General features: G+C 37.6%; 1 protein-coding gene across 1 annotated transcript in view; it reads right to left on the reverse strand.

The window, feature by feature from the left end:
* The window catches only part of IL1RAPL1 (interleukin 1 receptor accessory protein like 1), a 770,120-nt gene that overhangs the window by 183,984 nt on the left and 564,747 nt on the right, over positions 1-21,389 (reverse strand). Inside the window, exon 6 of the mRNA XM_088144810.1 lies at positions 9,628-9,702. Coding sequence (XP_088000936.1) covers positions 9,628-9,702 — 75 coding nt within the window. The remainder of the gene's footprint in view (positions 1-9,627; positions 9,703-21,389) is intronic.

Here is a 21,389-nt window from a genome sequence, read left to right on the forward strand (position 1 = left end):
CCCTATATCCTTGGGCTCAGGTTACCTATAAAATATAATTGAAAATAATTAAAATTCACTTTGGCATAAAAGAGGCCAAATATTCACTTAATTGTCATAATATAAAATAAGCGTAGGTTCAGCCCTGTGGATGTTGCTTTTATATATTATGCTCAGCAACTGGACCAAAGGGGAATTGGAAAATATATTTTGAGTTCAGCTCATGTTTCTGAGAAGACTCTGAGCAGCTAAAAAATGGTGAAACACATAACCCCAACCTTTTTTTTTCATTTAAAGAGAACTATACACTAAGACAAGTTCTGGATTAGTCTCTTGAAATCTTTGGTAAAGTGGATCTAATTTTCTTTCTCCTTTGATTCAGGAAAGACTTGTTGACATCTCCTTCTGAAGCAAAGCTGAGTCTATTTCCTGAAGATGATATAGTAAGATCCTTCTCTTCTGAACTGAAGCAAAGCTTTTGCTAAGGCAGTGTTGTCCAAACTTGGCCACTTTAAGATAAGTGGACTTCAACTCCCAGAAGTCCCCAGCCAGGCTGGCTGGGGACTTCTGGGAGTTGAAGTCCACTCATCTTAAAGTGGCCAAGTTTGGACAACACTGTGCTAAGGGAAACTGTCTTGTTTCTATAAACAGCATTGGCATTGGTGAGTGGGTGGGAGCTGATTATTTGGCCTGCCACAACTGTTTTACTATTCTGTCTTTAGTAAGGGAAATAAAAACATATTGAATTATATCAAAAATTCTGCTAAAAGCTAAATTTGAGTCTTGAAAATCTGAGTCTTGATGATTGCTGTAGCAGATAATTTGGAGTAATAAATAAATATAAGAAATCAACAGTTGGCATTTTAGATTTCCACAGAAAATTGAATAACTTGAAGATCTATTTATTCACTGTAGACTTTTAATTTTCTTTTAAACTATAATGAACAGAAATATGCCATGGGTATGGTAACAAGGAAAAGAAATCAAATGGTAAATACATTATGAAAATATAAACACAGTATTTTTGCCTGATTATTGTTTTCTGTGAGATATCATGTTAACCCAGAACCTGTTCAGCAGTTACTACATTCTACAAGTTTATTTATATTTTTGATAAATATAAAGATTATACATTTGATGTAGTAGCCATAAAAACACGTTTCATTTTTATATAATATATGTTTCATTGTTGCAAACGAACATCCAGAGGTTTTTTAAAAAAATCTGGACATTTTAAATTTATTGTGTCATTAATATGTATTTATGCAGAAATTTGGTATACTACTAGCTCAAAAAGAATACTTTAGGGGAAAAAATCATGCAGATCTGCATTTTCTCATAATCTATAGAAATTATATGCAAACCTACATTTTGTAGTCAAATTTTATATCTACACGAAACTGTTGGGTGAGCTAATCCATCTATTTGGGGTATGGTATCATCAGTATACTGTATATATCAAACATGGGTCATCTAGGCAACATTATCTATGTTTTGACCCAGTGTTTGGAGGATGTTTGGATCTGGGTGGGGAAGTACAGACTCAGTCTCAATCCTGACAAGACCAACTAGATGTTATTTCAGCCCTCTGGATCTGAGGATATTTCATACTTGGTCTTGGATGGTGTTGTAATTCCCCATTCAAGACTAGTGCACAATCTGGAATTTTCCTGGACTCACAGGTCCTGCTCAAAGAGCAGATGCGGCCATGAAAGCCTTTGCACAAGTCCATCTAGTGTGCCAGTTGCATCCTTTACTAGACTGGGAGGCCCTTCAGACAGTCACTCATGCCCTGGTCACCTCTCAATGGATAGCTGCTATATGGTCTACATGGGGCTACCCTTGAAGACCACTTGGAAGCTACAGCTGGTCCTATGTGTGTCATCCCTGCTGTGTGAGCTGCACAGGTTGCCAACAGGCTTCCAGGTACAATTCAAGGGGCTGTTATCACCTATAAGCCCTATATAGCATAGGGCCTGGCTACTTGAGAGTCAGTCTATCTCTGATAGTTTCTGCCTGCCCGGTCAGATCAAGCAGAGTGAGCACCCTCCAGGTTGTCTCAAAGAAATAATGTTATCTATCAGGATCTCAGCAGCATGCCCTTTCTGTTGCAGGCCTGCTACAGTATCCCTCTGGAGATGGGTATGGCTCCCATTCTACAGCTGTTCTAGAACTTGTAAGGACATGGCCCTACTTCCAGGCTTAGGATTAAGGTGGATGGATAGGCCTTTGTTAGTTTTTTCATTGCTTTTGGGTATGGATGGTTGTTTTACTCGTCTGATCACATGTGCTTTTTATTGTTTTGTCTTCCTTTGTTTGTATTGTAAACTGACCAGAGTCTCCAAATATAGCAATAACAACAACAACAACAACAAAGAGTGTCTCTCCCATAAACAATATGGTGAGATATAATTTACAGAACCCTATAACAGATTGGTTGTTGCACAGGTCAACAAGGGCCATGCTGGGTGTTGGAGTTTCTGGACATCTAGTGACAAGTGGGCTACAGGACTCGGGGCTGTTGGCTGAGCAACCAGGGACAGCAGTTGTAGGACTATTGGAAGAAAAATTGCTTACTTGTCACAAATATACAAAGACTGAAAACAAAGAAATAAAGATTTGCTATTACAAATCAACTCCAACAGGAAAAGAATATCTAAAAAGAATGCACCTGTTCTGGAATGAACAACATCTAGCATCAGAAATAACAAAACAGAGACTAGCAGATCAATGTCGATGTTTAATATGAAATAAAGTATTCAGAGAAGTAGAATTGGAAGAACTGCAAAGGTATACCCAGGGCAAAGAAATGGAAGCCTTGCCAGAAGTAGCTTAAACAGTAGAGGCAAACCAGGGGAGTCGGTAATAGAGGAAGCCAGTATAGCTATCGAATTGTTTTCATTCCCAAATCAGGCAACCTCTCCTCTGCCTTATCCTCAGAAAGAACAAATTCTTCTAACTTAAAAACAAGAGGAGTAAAATATCTTATCCAAAGGAGATGAGTCTGCCTACCGGGATGAGGTGGACTGCTTTCGTGGTGCAGAGACAATAATTTGGCTCTTAATATCAATAAGACCAAGGAGCTTATAGTGGACTATAGGAGGAATAGCTTAGATGTCCAGCCCCTGGTTATCAATGGAGACTGAGTGGAGCGGGTGGCCAGTTTTAAGTTTCTGGGTGTTACTATAAAGGAGGACTTGACTTGGGGCGCTCATATTGCAGCCTTGGTTAAGAGGGCCCAGCAGAGATTATACTACCTGAGACTTCTCAGGAAACACCAACTGAATGAAAAACTGCTGGTGACCTTCTACCGCTGTACCATTGAGAGCATTTTAACCTACTGCACCTGTGTATGGTTTGCTAACTGCACAGTAGCAGATAGGAAAGTGCTCCAGAGGGTTACCACCACTGCCCAGAGGATCATTGGTTGCCCTCTCCCCTCTTTGGAAGAACTTTATAGTTGCTGCTGCCTTAAGAAGGCTCAAAATATTCTTAAGGATCCATCCCACCCAGGACATTTTTTTTTTGAACTATTACCATCTGGCAGACGGTACGGGATAATGAAAACAAGGACCAATAGGCTGAAGAATAGCTTCTATCTTAGAGCTGCAACTATACTGAATTCTATCGTATAGTGCAGTATTAATGCAGCATCAGGGGTTGTGCAATATGGAATGTAAAGGTTGTGTTATATGTGTTTTATGTGTGTTATGTGTTTTATGTGTTTTATGGTTTTTATATTTTTAAAGCTGCACTGGGGTGGGAGTACAACTTGTACAATTTTGTTGTACAAGTTGTACAATGACAATAAAGATTTCTATTCTATTCTATTCTGTTCTGTTCTGTTCTGTTCTGTTCTGTTCTGTTCTAAAGAATAACTGAGCATCTACAACAGCACAAAAACAACAGAATAAGGTTGCCTGCATTGAAGCTTGTTGCAAAGAAACCAGCTAACATAAGTATTAAAAGATGCCAATACTGTAATATCAAATATATGCATGAGCTCACTGCAAGAAACAGACCAACTGGTGTACAGCACAGTTATAGCTGTGATGTACAGCAGTTATAGCTGAAAAACCTGGATGCAAAATCAACAAACAAGAAAAAACAAACAAGCAGTGCACCACCAAAATAGAAGATCAGGTTGGAAAATAAGATCAGCATGCTAAAATCAGATGCAAGCAAGCTAGAACAGAAGAAAAGAAGCTGAAGAACAAGAATAACTGATCAAGAAATATTACCTAGGACAAGGAAGATCAAAGAAGCATTGGAAATAATAAAGCAGCAAATAACAGTTATAGCCAAGACAATAAGAAGATATGAAGCTCAAATCACACTACCGGCTGAATCTCCAATTTCAGTCAAATCAGAAATGTTTCTACCAATCCAGCAATGGAGAGACTGCAATGAGCCAGCCAACACCTGACAAAGAAGAAACAATGCAGTTCTGGGAGCAGCTATGGGACAACCCAAAGAGTACAACAAGAATGCAGCTTAAATAAAGGAGGTGGACAAAGAAAAAAGAAGCTGAAATGAAAGAACTTGTAATAACAGCAGAAATGGATGAGAAAAGGGCAAGATCAAGAATTGGTCAGCACTAGGTGAAGAAGAACTGCATGGTTTTTGGTTGAAATATCTGACTGCTCTGCAACCACTCATTGCCAGGCAGTTTAACAACATGCTGCAAGGGGGTGAAATTGAAGATCGGTTAACATCTGGCAAAACCTACTTGATAATGAAAGTCCAGCAAAAGGAGCAGCAGCAGGCAATTGCAGACCAAATACCTGCTTACCAACAACTTTCAAATTGCTAACTGGTGCTGTAGCTGATTCAGTTCAATAGCATCTGGTTGAAAACAAGCTCTTTCAATCTGAGCAGAAAAGAAAGCGCCGAAACAGCAGAGGGACAAAAGATCAGCTCCTAATTGACAAGATGATTTTAGAAAACTGTAAGAAAAGGAAGACCAACTTGAATGTAGCTTGGATTCATTACAAGAAGGCATTCGACTCCCTGCCACATGGCTGGATAATCAAGTGCCTAGAAATAACAGGCATACTTAGAAACTTTGTGCAAAGATAAGTGGCATAATGGAAGACACAGTTGCTAGTCAATGGTGATAGACCTGGAGAGGTTAGCATCAAGAAAGGAATCTTTCAAGGAGACTCACTATCACCACTACTGTTTGTCATGGCATTGATTCCTCTGTCAACAATACTGAACAAGACAGGCCATCACTATCAAACATCAAAAACCTCTGCCAGGCTATCCCACCTCCTTTACATGGATGATCTGAACTTTTATGGAAAAACACCATCTGAATGGAATCACTGCTCAACACAGTCTGAATATACAGCCAAGATATTGCAATGTAGTTTGGACTGGACAAATGTGCCACCCTTACCATCAACAGGGGAAAAATAGTGAAAGCTGGAGGAATCAGATGCCTTGTGGAAATAACATCAAGAGTCTGGATAATGAAGATGACTACAAATACTTGGGCATCCTTCAGGCTGACAACATCAAACACACTGAAGTCAAGAAGAAGGTTACTAGTGAATACATCAAAAGAATGAAAAAGTTCTTAAAGTCCCAACTCAATGGCAGAAATACCATCAAGGCAATTAACACCTGGCCAATTCCAGTCATTAGATACACAGCTGGAATAATGGACTGTACTCAAGCTGAACTAAACCCTGGATAGGAAGACCGGAAAAATAGTGGCGATGAATCATGCCCTTCATCCATGCAATGATGTTGACAGACTCTACTTACCAAGGAGCATAGGTGGGCATGGAATGTTACAAGTACACCAGTTGAAGAAGAAAGAAGTGCATTGGAAGAATATCTGAAGGACAGTGAAGAAGATGCATTGAAGCCAGTACACCATGAAGGGTTTCTGAATACTGAAGAGACCAAACTGGCCTACAGGAAAGATCAAATGGAGAATAGAAAAGAGACATGGCAAGGCAAAGTATTACATGGCCAGTACACACACACACACACACACACACACACACTAGCAGGCAAAGCAGATAACAGTAAGACCTGGCAATGGCTAAGAGCAGGAAACTTGAAGAAAGAGACAGAGGGGCTAATTCTGGCTGCACAAGACCAACCCTTAAGAACAAACGCACATAAAGATTTGAGAAGACAGTAACAGGTAGCAAATGTCTCTGCAATGAAGCTGAAGAAACAGTGGACCACCTAGTTAGCTGCTGCAAGAAGATTTTATAGACTGACTACAAACAATGGCAGGAAGGGCATGTTACGGACTCTGTCAGTTAAATAGTTTTTTACTGTCAGGGTCTAGGTGGAGAGCCATTTTTGCCATTGCCCCCACCCTGTGGAACTTCTTGCTCCCTGAGGTGAGCTTGGCCCCCACTTTTCTGGCCTTCCAGAAGAGTGTCAAAACCTGGCTCTGCCAACTAGCATGGGGATCCAATAGGGGTTCGCAGCACAGGGAGTGGCTGGTGGCTTGAGGATGCTCTTCCTGTCTTTTAACTTTATATATATATTTTGTAATGGTTTTTATAGTTTTCTTTTTTATTTGTAGTCTGCCTAGAGTCACTTATACTCACTATAGGTGAGATGGGCAGCTTATAAATTTGATCAATCAATCAAACAAACAATGGCATGACAAAGTAGCAACAATGGTGCATTGGAATATCTGCAAGAAATACCATTTGCCTGCAAGCAAGAACTGGTGGCACCACAAAACAAAGTAATAGAAAATGAAAAAGATAAAGTGCTCTGGGACTTTAGAATTCAAACAGTCAAGCACCTGCCACACAATACCCCAGACTTAACAATTGTTGATAAGAATGACAAAATTGTCTGGATAGTGGTCATTGCTATACCTGGAGACAGCAGAATAGAAGAGAAAGAACTGGAGAAAATCACAAAATATAAAGACCTGCAAACTGAAGTAGAATGACTATGGCAAAAGAAAGCAAAGATAGTACCAATAGTTATAGGTGCTTTAGGTGCAATCCCAAAACATCTTGAATACCACTTGAACACCATCAGCATTGACAGAATCACCATCAGTCAATTGCAAAAGGCAGCTTTACTTGGAACAGCTTACATCCTGCAACAACCTTTAACACCATCAAATGACAACATCTGTCTATCCCAGGTCCTTGGGAAGGACCCGATAGGTAGATAAAAATTCCAAATCCAGTCTAAACATCTGGATGACTGTGTGACCAACAATCATATTTTTTTAATGCATTCAATTATGTCCAATTCTTGGAGACTGCCTGGACAAGTCCCTGCAGTTTTCTTGGCAAGGTTTTTCAGAAGTGGTTTGCCTTGCCTCCTTTCTAATTATTATGACCTTCATAATTATTATTATCCTTCATAATTACGAATCATCATCATCATCATCATCATCATGTAAAGATATAATTCATTTTCTTGTAGGCAAGCTAGATAATTTAGGTATAATTGAAGTTTAACAGGGTTACTAGGTAAATCAAAATGTTTTGAGAGTCATTTATCAAAATATTTTCACTTATTACCTACCTATGAATGATTCAAGTAAAAACAAGTGAAATATATTAAAAGAAAGTAAACCACAAGCTTAAAAAGAATAACCAACCAATAAGCCCAGGACTATATACATCATTTGCCAAATGGTATTGCAAGTTCAAGATATTGGGGACTAATGAAGCTATTCCTATAACCCAAACATTTTTATTGCAGCTTTAGCATGATTATTGATTCCAAGTGAATGGCATTTCTAGTGAACATTTAATAATATTTAAATAGACAATACTTGGTTTTAAAGCCATCTCCAAAACAACCAAAATGATATCATGATTTGTGCCTATGTAAAATTAGTTTTGAACACCAAAGCATACATGTACAAATATATTAAAACTTTTAGGATGAGATCCTAAGAAAATTAAGTACCAAATATTCCACTTTACTGTATTGCTTAAATTCTGGATATATTATAATAATGTTGCTTTCAGTGCATGGGCTAATTAATTTTATGTTGATCCAGAAGAATGTGACCCATAACGAGCCAAACAGCATTCCAAAATTATTTGCAAGACTCTCTGGACTGAGAAATTTATATTAGCATAATAACAATAATTATCTATTTAAAATATTCAGTATTGACAATGAAGATATTGAAATGGTGGATAGTTTCTGCCCTTTAGGAACACTATCAACAGCAAAGGAAGCAGAGTCAAGAAATGTAGGCACTGATAGGGGCACCATGTTACATGTGTGTGATCCCACAGTTTCGCAAGCTGTGCTGGTTGGCAGTTGGATTCTGGATGCAATTCAAGGTACCGGTTATCTACTCTGCTGCAATTTTTGTCCTCTGGAATGGTTTTCTCTTAAGATTTGTGTGGCTGCCTGCCTTATGTTATTCAGGAAATTAATGAAGACCTGATTATTCACCCAGGCCTTGGGGACAGGATGATGGTGATTGTAAGCCACCTAAAGTTGTTTAGAACTAGCAGTTGGTCTAGTCAAATAAAAATTATAAGGAGTCACATTCACACAACATTCTGCTATGGTTTTTGCTAGTGATTCAGAAGAGATACCTTTATTATAATTAAATAGGCCAGATGGTATGTAGTAAATATTGGAAAGCAATACAAGAGAATTTACAATTTCTGCAATAATGATAAGAGGATAACCTTATATCCTACAAGTTAAGATGGGTTTTGGGATATTCAATTGATATGATTCAATGCATAGCTAGCATTTAAATATACAATGCTTGGATTCAAAGAGTCCGAAGTTTCATATCGAAGTATGTTCAACAAAATTATTGGCTTTACACAGAGGAAACTGAGAATAATTCATTTGGAACTTCTATTGTAAAATACTTGCTAGAGGTTGCAATATTAATATAATATTGTGTCTGAACTATTGACATTTCAGCTTTTAAGTCACTGGGGAAAGGAGGATTTTCACATATGACTCCATACGTGAAAATAGATGCTTTTATGAAGTGGTAAATTTTATCAACTAAGGACTTTACTATGGGAAAAAAAGAAATGTGAGAATGAATCTTAAAATAAGCAGTAACTTGTTATTTCCACAGGAACAGAGGAAAGCTAAACAACTCCCTTCATTAAGTACCATTAGCCTAGCCTGGCGCTATCATCATGGAAGAATAAGGATGGAAGCAATAACAGCTTTCTGTTTGTCAGGAACCAAAAAGTCAAGTCTCACAATGACAAACCACTGATTTCTATAGAAATCTGACTGTAGTACAGCAAAGCTCTTTTGACAGTGTGAAAGTGTATCTTAGCAGAATTATACAACTTTAAGCAGATACAAAACATTATTTTTGTCAGAGTGCTTTAAGGAAAACTTGAATTTTGCTGTGGAGGATTATCAAATTAAATCAATTTTCTGGTTTATCCCACAGTTTTCTTAGTAAACAAGGTAATTCATCAGCTGGAACACTTATTTTATGTAGGCCTTCAATTGTGGAGATCAATCCATCAATTTATTTACTTCTAGATGACTAAAGGAAGAATAGGGCACCTTACAGAGCGAGTACAGTATAGTTAAGGCAAATAAACCATTGTTATGATAATCTGCACAGAAACAAGTATAAAGACCCTTCTCAATAATTTTAAGACCAGACAACATCAGCACTTCCAAAATGCCACTTACCCAGCTGTGTCTCCTGAATTGTCAGTTTACTCTCCAAAGGATACAAAAGCTTTGGTGGTTTTTCTGTTAGTGGGGCTGGAAAAAACAAAAAAAACACAGACACATATATATTCTCTTAGAAGATGATTGAACAAGTATATTTCAACTAGTATATGTTAAAACAACTTTAAATAAGTCAGAATTATAAAATTATCCAAAGAGGTAAAAGTTGTAAAAGACTTTATTGTAAAAGAGGTAGGGCAACAGGCTTCTACAAAGCAGACTTAATAAGAAGAGGTCAGGAAGAAAACGAACCTTGTATCCAATGTGGGGGAAGACATAAATGAGATGAAATTTCAGACAGAGACAGTTTTAGCAAAGCTATTCCAAACTATTGAAACATCAGTGGCAGTACAAAGAGGATTTAAGTCAGATAAGGAGACATTAAGATAGATGCTTGCATAAATGCATAAACACATATTTAGTGTATATAAGAACCAGCATCACCCTATATCACTTCTTGATTGGATTACTGCAATGTGTTCTGCATGGGGCTGCACTTGAAGACCATATGGAAACTACAGTTGGTCCAGAATGTGGTGGGACATGCAGTTCTGGGCACTTTATGTTTTGCCCATATTACACCAAGCTGCATGACCTTCTAGTTTCTTTTTGGGTGCAATTCAAAGATTTTCACCTTTCCTAAATGGCATGGGACCAGGATACTTACAGGACCACCTTTCCCTGAGAGTATTTGTCTGTCCCACCAGTAAATTAGGGTTGGTGTGCTCCAGTCAATTCCCTTAAATGTTGTCATCTAGCAGGACCTAGAAGTGTGTCTTTTCCATAGCAGTTCCCCGCCCTCCTTGCCTTCCAGAAGGCCTTGAAGAGCTGACTCTTCCCATAATCATTGAGGTATGATAAGGATGGAGTCCAGCAAGATGGTGTGTAGATGCATGGGAGAGTGCTGCCCTGGAGTGCCATGACTTTTTATAGACTTTTTATTATATTTTATTTTATGATTTGGGGGCTTCTGTTGTTTTTACTGATTTGCAAACCATCCAGGATTGTTATTACAATATTGGTTATATACAGATAGTCCTCAAGTTACAATGGTAATTGGGACTGGAATTTCCATCACTAAGCAATAACGTCATAAAGCAAAACATTGCATGACTGCATTGCTCAGCAATGGCAATTCCGGCACTCCCTGTTGCTGTTGTTAACTGAATTCCTTTGGTTGTTAGCTGAGGACCCACCCTGATCCAAGCCATTCCTGGCTTTGTCCCTTCCAGGCCTGAACCTCGGTTCTTCCAAGGTAAGGGACTGCCTCCTCTTCAACATCCCCAACTATCTATCCCCCCACATCTCTGCCCTTTTGGCTGCCCTGCGCCCTGTCTTGCAGGGTGGCAAGCAGTCCCAGAACCATGTGGCTGTGGGGCTGCTACCCACGCTGTGGCTCAGGGGCTTCTTGGTGCACCATGGCTCTGGGGCTGCAAGAAGGAAACTGCTGCGTGTGACTTCCAGAAGAAAGCCTTGTGCAACCAGTGGCTGCCGCAACTCCACAGCCATCCCAGGAAGCCCCAACCACCCAGCTTGCCCAGCAATATGATGCAGTGTGGCAGGAAGCCCCATCTACCTTGGGAAACCCCAGCTGCCCAGCCTGGTCCAGCCCAGCCCCAGGCACAGCCACTGCTTCCCTGCACTCCACCACCCCAGCTGACCTTTGCTATCTTCTTGCTGTGCTGCTAAGCAAGCACACCTGGCCTGACCCTTTGCAAGGCAGCTGCTGGACACATGAGGTCTTCTTCCCCAGATCTCACAAGGCATGCAACCTCAGAAAGAAAACCTCATGCGGCTAGCAACTGCCTTGTGAAGAGCCAGGCTGGCATGCTTGGTCAGCAGCGAGAGCAAGAAGACGGCAAAGGTTATCTGGGGCTGGTGGAGAGCAGGGCATTAGGGGCTGTGGAGTGTAGGAGCCAAAAGGGCAGAGATGGAGGGAGATAGGCAAGTGGGGGGAGTTGAAGCACCCCTGTGGTCACTAGTGTGGGCAGGCTGCCAAGCACCAAAATTTTGATCATGTGACTGCAGGGGAGTTGCAACGTCTGTAACTTTGGAGACCAGGCATAAGTACCATTCATTCAGTGAAGCTGTAACTTGAGTCACTGAGCAAATGGTCATAACTTGAGGACAACCCATAAGTCTTTTAAAAAATAAAATAATATAAAAAGGACCACTTTAAGAGCTATGTGACTTGATACTATTTTTTATGTTACAAAACAAAATCACCACTGGCAGTTACTTCATAAATGGTTTAATTTAAGTCTGCTAAAGCAGCATTTCACAAAGTGTTGGTTGTGACTGCAGGGGGATTACAAAACAATGAATGGGAGAGCCATGAGAGATGTCTTCCTGCAAGTAAGCATAGTTTGATGCCAAAATATGCTGAATGTGAAACAACACAAGTCTAGAGTACTGTATGGAGCCTGTGTGTTCTACTTGCTTGCCTTTCAAAGGAACTACAACAGAAGAGAATATGTGTAGTTCAGGGTTAATCTGTTCTTTGATTAGGGTAATATCAAAGAGAAAACCACCAATGCTGGCAAGGCAAATGACCATATATAAACATGGAGTGAACTCCACATGCACTAGCGCCGAAGATGTTACCAATCCCTGCAAGCAAACAGCCAAGATCAAAGAGCACCGAGGACTCCATAAAGAAAGAATAATCATGCCTGGATGACACAAGACTCCTAGGCCAGACTCCAATAGCTGACCTGACTCTCACTCTCTAGGGTGCAGGAGAAAGGAGGAGGTACTATGAAGCTGCAATGAGGAAGAATGGGCAAAAGTGAGCAAAGGGATTTACAAGCATCAAGAAGGATGTTGGAAGGAAAAGGAAAGATGCACTATAATGTTACCTCAGTGTTATCCCTGCTAGAGAGAAAGTACCACAAGCAATTCATAGCCTGCCAGTGTTTTGAAAGCTGCAACATTTTAACAGAAGTTGATTCAATGCTGAGTGCCTGTCTTGAGAATGAATCTAGCATTGTACAAAAGTAAGAAGCTCAATCTTCTCATTAAAAATGGTTGAGCATTTGATTGTATGATCTTTTTTGTTAATGTCCAATGAAAAGTTTTCACTGTATTCTTTTATTCATTATATTGATTAAAATTTAATTATAAAAAGTGGTATATGCATTTTGTGCCAAGCTCTAATCCTAATGAAAGCATCATTTTTATTCATGGAGGAGGTTGGTGCACAAATTCATTTATCATTGTTAGGAGATTTCAGAATTGTGATGTTACCAACACCTGGCCTAAGTAACAGTAAAGGTGAAGAACTTGAAAGCTGGTTCTAACAATATCCTGAAAATTGCACAGGCAGAATTATCAGTTATGTGTGTTTACCTTTTTCATTGCTTTTATCTGTTTATTTATTATATTTATATTTATTATTATATTTATTATTTGTTTATTATTTCTTGGTGACTATTATGCTGGTCTATGACTGTAATAAAGATCTGATTTAATCACCAAATATTTTCTCAATTTTATAAGATGCCAAATTACACCAGAAAAGCAGAATGGAATATTCATCCCAAGTTTTGTATGAAATGTTTCTAGTTAATGATATAGCTGGTCATTCTCACCTTGTTCCTACTGGATACTTCATTCCATCACTAGTCTTATGTTTCCTATTCTTCTAGTTTTGTTTTAATTTTCCAAAATATTAGTTGTGCTTCTGAAAACTTTAGGGTTCCCTTGAGCATACTGATGCTCTGTTCTCAATAAGCCCATATTAATTACAGTCCTGTCAATATTCTCTAGCTGAGTTTGCTGTTAGAGGGAGTGATGTGGAATAGCAGACATATAACTCACTTGAACTTCTAGTTTATTGGCTCTTCTGTAATGAATGAAGATGTTCTAAATCAACTGAAATCTAATTACTCTGACTTTACTGGCATAATAGCTCTAACAATTGGGCTATTGGGCTATTAAGCAATAGGCTTAATAGCTGTAGCTCTGGGACTGGTAACCTCTCAAAATAAGATATTACAAGTACAATCACGCTCTATTACAATAACAGGGGAAAATGGTGGACAACTTAGGAAACCAATGTGAGCACATAAGGTGATTTTGATTGGGCTAAGAGTTAACAGGAGATGTATAGGAATGGAATAATAGCATAATCTTCATAGAATCACAACTGAGTAGCTAATATCTACAGAAAGGAAGTAAAAAATGCTAAAGCAGAACTGAGGCTTACAAAATAGCTAAAAGCAAAAGGAGAAAAAATAGGAATCTCAGTAGTAAAAGGTAAAAAAAGTAAGGAATGGACTCACTGCTGGGAGAAGATGGTAGGACAGTAGGAGGTGACAGAAAGAGGGAATAGCTCCTCAAGTCTCACTTTGCTTCAGTGTTGTCTCAAAAGAAGAAACTATGGTTGAGTGGAACCAAGCAGAACAACTAACACAAGGAGGGAGTGATAATCCAACATAAGTAAAAATATTTTGAGGGAACACCTGTCTATCATGAAAGAGTTTAAGTTTCCAGAATCAGACCAATTACATCTGAGACTCTGAAAGAGTTTGCAGTTTCATCTCAGAACCTCTTTCTGTGAACTTTAAAAAAATTATGGAGAACAGGCATAAAGCCAGGGGTTGGAGAAGGGTAAATGTTCCTCTCTTCAAAATAGTAGAAACTAGGACCTGGATAACTACAGACATCAGTGTGATATCAATGGAAGGCAAATATATTAAGCATTTGGTTTATGAGCATTTGTAAAAGACTTTATTGTTTGGCTGAAAGCCACATGGATTTATAAAATCATACCAAACCTACCCTGATTTCATTTTTTTGATAAAGTAACTGGATTAACTGATCTCAGACATGGGTTATTAAAAATGTTTATCAAATATACAGACATTGCAAAGATTGTGTGTTGGTTATGGTAGTAAATACCTTAAAGGAGAATATCAAGATACAACAGGATCTTGCTGGAACAATGGGCAGATTGGGATAGAAACAGTTGAAGGCATGTGTATAGGATACAGGAGAATATATCAGACAGCGTCACATATAAAAAAGGATCTGGGTGATTTTGTAGGTCACAAGCTGAGCCCTAAACTACTGTGTCCAGTTCTGAGTTCTGCAGTTTAGGAAGGACATTGTCGAATTGGAGCATGTTCAGAGAAAGCATGCTGTAGTAGTGGATTCTTGCACTGGCCAGATTACATTGTCTCTGAGGTCTCTTCCACCCTTACATTCTATGTTTTTTCATCTAGCAACTAAAGAATGCAAGGGATTGATCTTGATCGTTGCAAATAATTAGGTATTAGTCAAAAATCTTTGATATCTAATAGGATTTTTATATGAAAAAAATAACATGGAGGGTAAATATTAATATTTTGTAACCATACATCCACAAAAAGGTTTTATAATTTTATGATTTTTTATTATAACTTTATTAAATTTTAAAATAACAATAAAAACTAACCAAAAATAATATTAAGAAAAGAAAAAAGAAAAAAAGAAAGAATTGGAAAAAGAAAAATAGTAAAAAGCAAAGGTGCAGAAAAGAATAGGAAAAGAGAAAAACAAGAACAAAAAAGAACTGACTTCCGACCCACCCCGCAACAGATATAAGCAACAATATACCTCAAACTCTTGCTCTAGGTTTACTACATAATTTCCATTATTTCTATTAACCCATATTATTCTAATCATCAAAACCATACAACATAATTTCATTTTTCTATATCCCACAAAAAGTCCCCCCCCCCAAAAAAAAATTCTAATCAATTTCACCATTTCGACCAACTCCATCAACCTCACAAACCATTATTCCACTATAGGTAATATCTCTATTCATTTAAGAACCTTGCTGCTGTTATCATATATAAAAAATAAAATTATAAATAATGTTGTATCTTCCCAGGAACAGCCTCACTGATACAATACATTCCTTTTCCAAATCCAAGATAATAAATCTTTCCAGGTTGCTCTTCTCCATTATTTGTATGTCCCCTTTGAACACTGTAATATCAGCTGATTCCATTTGTAATTCTATTCTAGCATCTTTTTTTCATATCATCCTTTGGCCATCTTAAGACCATATTTGAACCACAACTTCTTTATTCATATCACCTTCATAGTCCAACATTTTTTTGAACTCCAATTCCACATTTGGTTCAGTCTCTATCTTTTTTCAAAGTTAATCATCTTATCCACTCTTTCCTCTATCTTTATTTCAAAGGGCTTAAATTTAGCTCCTAGTTCATCAAATATTGACTGGAGTAAACTTAAAGGAGTTATTTTATCTATCTTCCAATGGCTGCTCCAAGGGACCTCTTTTACCATTTATTTTTTCTTTGTTTCCTTTCCATTTAGACAAGTAAGATGCATAGCCGGATATAATTAATTACAAACAAAAGTAAACTGTAGTTCACATCCTCTAGTGCCTTTCAAGCTGGAATTGCAGGCGCACGTGTCCACTTCAAAGGGATCACACAGGAATCAAGTTACCATCTAGTTCTGTTTTTAAAGCCCCACCAATCAGCAGACAGAACTGAACAAAACAAGAAACTTTCCCATAGAAAAGGCAAACCTCATTGCTGCAGATAAAGTTTCATATAAATAAACAAACCTCCTTTTTCACGATAATAAATTTTAAGTCTCTTTTAAATTCCATTTTCCTTCAGCTTTTTGTTAATTAATCAGCTTAAAGTTCTATTTCTTCATTTAAAAATATAGTCCCCAAAATAAGGATAAGCCCCAAGAGATTTACTTATTTGTTGTGAAGAAAGGTTTCTCTTAAGGTGTTTAATTAAATTGAATTTGATCTTCAATAAACAATCCATATGGTAAAAATCCTTTTAGTATTAGAACATCTTTCCCTGGTTTCTGCAATTCTCACCAGCAGGGCTAAATGTAAAGTGCAAAAAACTGATGCCATTCTATTTTCTAATTATCTACGCATAAAAGCAAAATGATTAAGAAAGAATAGTTGACTATCCATATTCTAATTTATAAGATTTTTTTTTTTTAAATAAACTCTTAACTTTGGAACTGAACCATGCCAAACCATCTGGCAGACCACTTTCTATCTTTCAAGAAATGCTATAATTTTATATATAATTTTGATTTACCATTTTTTCTCTCTACAGAATCCAGACAACTAATGTGACTATTTTTTTTCAGCTCATTTTTGTCAAGAAAAAATAAGCTCAAAAATAAAAGCCTACTCACTAATTTCTTTTTAAAATTCATTTTTTCATTTTTTAAATAAAATTGCCATGTATCTTCACATATTTCCCCTTTCCTGCTGCTCCACCTCTTACTGGAAAGGTGCACATTGCCTCCCGCTGTACTAAAAGAATATACATGTATGGACGTGTGCCTGCTCTGAGGATTATGCCCTCTGTACACATGTTTAACCAGTACAGGAAAAGAGTTTAGGTAAAACATGCATCTTAAAGCTGTAGTTCAATCTAACTTGTGTTAGATTTGTATTTAAGAAGAATAGTTGATTATTTCTAAAACAGAGTCCATTGGAATTAGGTGGCTAATAAATCCAAATAAATACATATGCAAGGGAATTCCACAGAATCTATCATATTTATTACTCTTGTTTAAGGAAGGGTCATGTATAAAATGATATGGAGTTGGCTGATTGCAAAGGTATAGTCTGCTATTCTGAAAGACTGTTAACAACTGCTGGTGGATGGATTTATTAATCCATAATCTACTGCTGGTAGTTTGATTGTGAAAATGGACCAGAAAAGAGAAATATGTTTGCAAGCTTCTGAATCCTTATCCTTGCACAGCAAGGAGTGAAGGCCCTGCTGATTTAATTAGGTTAGAGGTGATAAAATATAAATAATAATTATTTCTTGCTACCAAACCTTAATCCTTCTTACCCTGCCTTCCTGATAAAATCGAGAGTTAAAGTGTGTGATGCATATATTAAAAATAACTTGACAGCTGGGCTTTTCAATACCATCCCATGGAAATAGGGAAATTTGGGTAGAAAAATGGCTTGTGGATTCAGTGAGAAATAGGTGATTTTTCTTTATTTCTTTTTTTTAATGGCATTAATTTAACTACTAGTTCTTCATAACTTCCTTAGAAGGTCTCCACATTATCACTATAGAGTAATCTTTCAGAGACTGCCCAGTATGCTATTAAAATGTAGATTTGTCTTTTATGTCAGTCTCAGCTCAATTATCCCTTATCAGATGGTATTTTTGCAGACACTTTTCTTCTAAATCTCTTAACTCCTTTCAAAGCAAAGTTCTATCATGGTCTCTAAAAAGTAGAGCAGCTGCTCTAATAATCCTAGTACAAAAGACATGCAGGACAGGGAAAAACAAGTTCCATTTATTTTACAAACTGATACATTACTTACTCGAGGCCATAGACCTCAGGTGGCAGCTCTCTTTGTGAAAAATAATGCTGTTCTTAAACAGCAAGGGATTAGAAATGTTCATGTCACAGAACTTGTGTGGTAAATCTTATCTGTAACATCAATCTGCCTCACAGCAACCTTGTCATTGTGAGGTCTGCTACTTGATGTAATAATGGCTTGAGGTTTTGTTTGCATGAGCCTAGACCTTTGTGACCTCTACAAAGAATAAAGTGCAATTTTCATAATCTATTTAGGATGCGTTAAAATTCTGCTCTCGGTTTTGCTGGAGTATTTCACCAGGTCATTTCTATGTGCTTGGTGAGCAGACCGCCTCTTCCTATTTCAATACAGATTTACAAGGACATTTATCACAATGTAGCATCAACCCTTCCATTTTATTCCATACAAACACTGCAACCCACAAAGATTTGTCTATAGTTGAAGCTCCACTGAAGACTATGAGAATTCTGGATAAAGGTATATAGGAACAATGATAAACCTTCACCCCATGCATGTTTGTTATAAATGTCTTCAAGTCATTTTAGATTTGAACCTCCCCCCCAAGAATGTGCCACCCCCAAAACTTTCCCTTGGTGGAATATGACCATTTACTGCAAAAAAAGTTTTTTTAAGTACAGAATTATTTACACGGATCAGTACTTTGTCCATAACTTAATAAGTCAGAATTTAATATGTACTAATTACTTAGTGTTCTTTATAGACAAATTTCCAGCATAATTTGATTTTTCTAGTCAAAGTAATGTCATTCTATAAAAGATTTTGTGAACTAAACAGAACTAGAAGTGCTATTACAGTTCATGCTGATACTTCATTTTAAGCTGTTACACATTTAAGATACAAAAATAACTGGATTTTTAGATAAACTACTGCAAGGCATGATTTCTGCTTTCAGAATAAAACCAGGTGTCTAATAGTAAAGCCTTGACAAATAAAAAATACTACTTTGCTCTGAGCATTCAAGTGTAGTGATAAGACTGTAAATTATACTATTTCCTTAGAATCACAAATAGAATCACCATGCTGAATCTGATATTTAGATAGGGATTTTGCATACATTTCTGGGTTATCTTCAGTTAATGTGATATTCAGTTATTTGAAATACTTTCCTTCAAGCCTTAAGGAAAACAAGCTTTGATTAGGAAGTATTTGAATAGTTGCATCATTCCCATTTATCTGGCATTTTTTGTCACTGGAGGAGTTATGGAAAGCGCAGAAGAATGCATAGTGATATTTCACATTACAAACCAATAAGGTATTTTCCAGTTTTGTATCACCTATCATTTTATTAATGTGGCATATTCAGCTCTATACCTGAACCTACATATATGAGAGAAAATAACTGCCTTCCTTTCCTGACATGATGCCTTCCAGATATCTTAGAGTATACCTCTTAACTCCAAATAATAATTAGGCTTACATATTCAACAAAAACTATTAACTTCATTTTAAAATAATGCAATTTGCTCTTTTTTCATGTTCCAAAATATTAAAAGTTAAGAATAAAAATGGCTGTCTAGGTTTTAGAATTCTTTTAGATAGTATAAGAAATTCTAGATGACTGTGAGATGTAACATAATCATCTAAAATGGCTAGCATGTCATTAACACAGTGAATAAAATATATTTAGAAACAATTCTAATTTGTCTTCTGTTTCTTCAAATATAGAGAAGTATTTTCTTTTTTCTTAGTCATTATATGTATGCATTTTTCTTAGTCATTATATTTGTGCATTTCTTCCCCTTTCCCTTTCCTTTCATTTGTTCCTGCTTCTCTCCCCATGCTTTCTGAAGTAATAACCCCACTTTCTGTCATTGCAGGCAACAATGACTGCAGTGCTGAAAATGAAATATTTTAGATAGGGGATATGAACCTTATTGAAGAAGAGCTTTGTTACTATGCAAATGTGTCTGGCATTAAGAAAGGGAAGGGGTAATACGCAAAGTAAGTATAGGTTAAACTATTTCAAATGACCGTTCATAAAATTTTAATATGATGTGGCCCCTAATGACCATGAATAATTTGAGAATATTTGGAATGGATGACACATTTGTGAACAGATGTTGAGATTCCTCATTGTCTGCTCATCTCTAATTGCAGCTGACATAAAATTTGAGCCAGCCTAGTAACTAAGGAAAACTGCAGATACTGCTTCTTTTCTATATTAAGCTTCTTGAACATTCACCTCAATTCCCAAGAGACTGCTAGGGAAAAAAAAAAGGCTGGAAGAAAAAGCTGTAACAATCAAAATGGTGGTCTCACAGATGAGTGTTTTTTAAAATAACAACAAAGAGAAAAGGAAGCGTTAAAGTTTCAGGTTAAGGTAGACAGTTCATATGTTAATATGCACCATAATAAAAGTCAACTGATATTGGGATGCCTTGCGAACGGTCACTCATGCCCTTGTTATCTCCCAGATAGACTACTGCAACGCGCTCTACATGGGGCTACCCTTGAAGAATATCCGGAAGCTGCAGCTGGTCCAGAATGCGGCCACGCGGGCGATTTTTGGGGCCCGAAGAAGGACCCATATAACACCTCTGCTCTGTGAGCTGCATTGGGTACCAGTTTGCTTCTGGGTCCAATTCAAGGTGTTGGTTATCACCTTTAAAGCCCTACATGGCATGGGGCCAGGCTACCTGAAGGACCGCCTCACCCCCATGATCTCTACCCGTCCCACCAGATCTCACAGAGAGGGCATGCTTCGGATCCCCGCGGTAAAAGAACTCCGATTAGCAGGATCCAGAAGGCGGGCCTTCTTTGCTGTGGCCCCCACCCTTTGCAACATCTTGCCCCCGGAGGTGAGACAGGCCCCCTCACTCCAGGCCTTTCGGAGGGACTTAAAGACATGGCTCTGCCATCTGGCCTGGGGCAGGGAGGGAAGAAATCAGAATTGGGGTTGGCTGGCCCCTTAGTGGTAGGCTGTGGACCCAGTGGCCTCTTGGATTTCTCAGCTTTTTTATTTTTTAATGTTTGGTTTTATAACTTTTAACTGTACTCATGTTTTTTAGTATGTTGTAAGCCGCCCAGAGTCCCCCATTGTGGGGAGATGGGCGGGGACAAATTAAATAAATAATAATAATATGGATTTTAACCTGGGAGGCTACACATTTTTTTTTTTTTTTTTGCTTGTCTGAATTTATTATGCCACTAGCTACTAAAATCAAATTGATTCATAAGTGGAAGAATGTAATATTTTATTATCTCCAAACAGCATAAGACTTTCCAGTGAGCCACAGGTGAGAGGATATTTGAACTTTAGTCTTCCCAATCAGTATCATTCAAGACAACTAGAGACCACAAGACCTTTCTTAAAATAAAATATAAAAAATGACCTATTTCTGGAATAGTAGAC

The sequence above is a fragment of the Python bivittatus genome, unplaced genomic scaffold, assembly GCF_059951505.1.
Source record: "Python bivittatus isolate LINGU-HERP-01145 unplaced genomic scaffold, Pbiv_v1 ctg000350_np1212, whole genome shotgun sequence".
Taxonomy (NCBI): Eukaryota; Metazoa; Chordata; class Lepidosauria; order Squamata; family Pythonidae; genus Python; species Python bivittatus.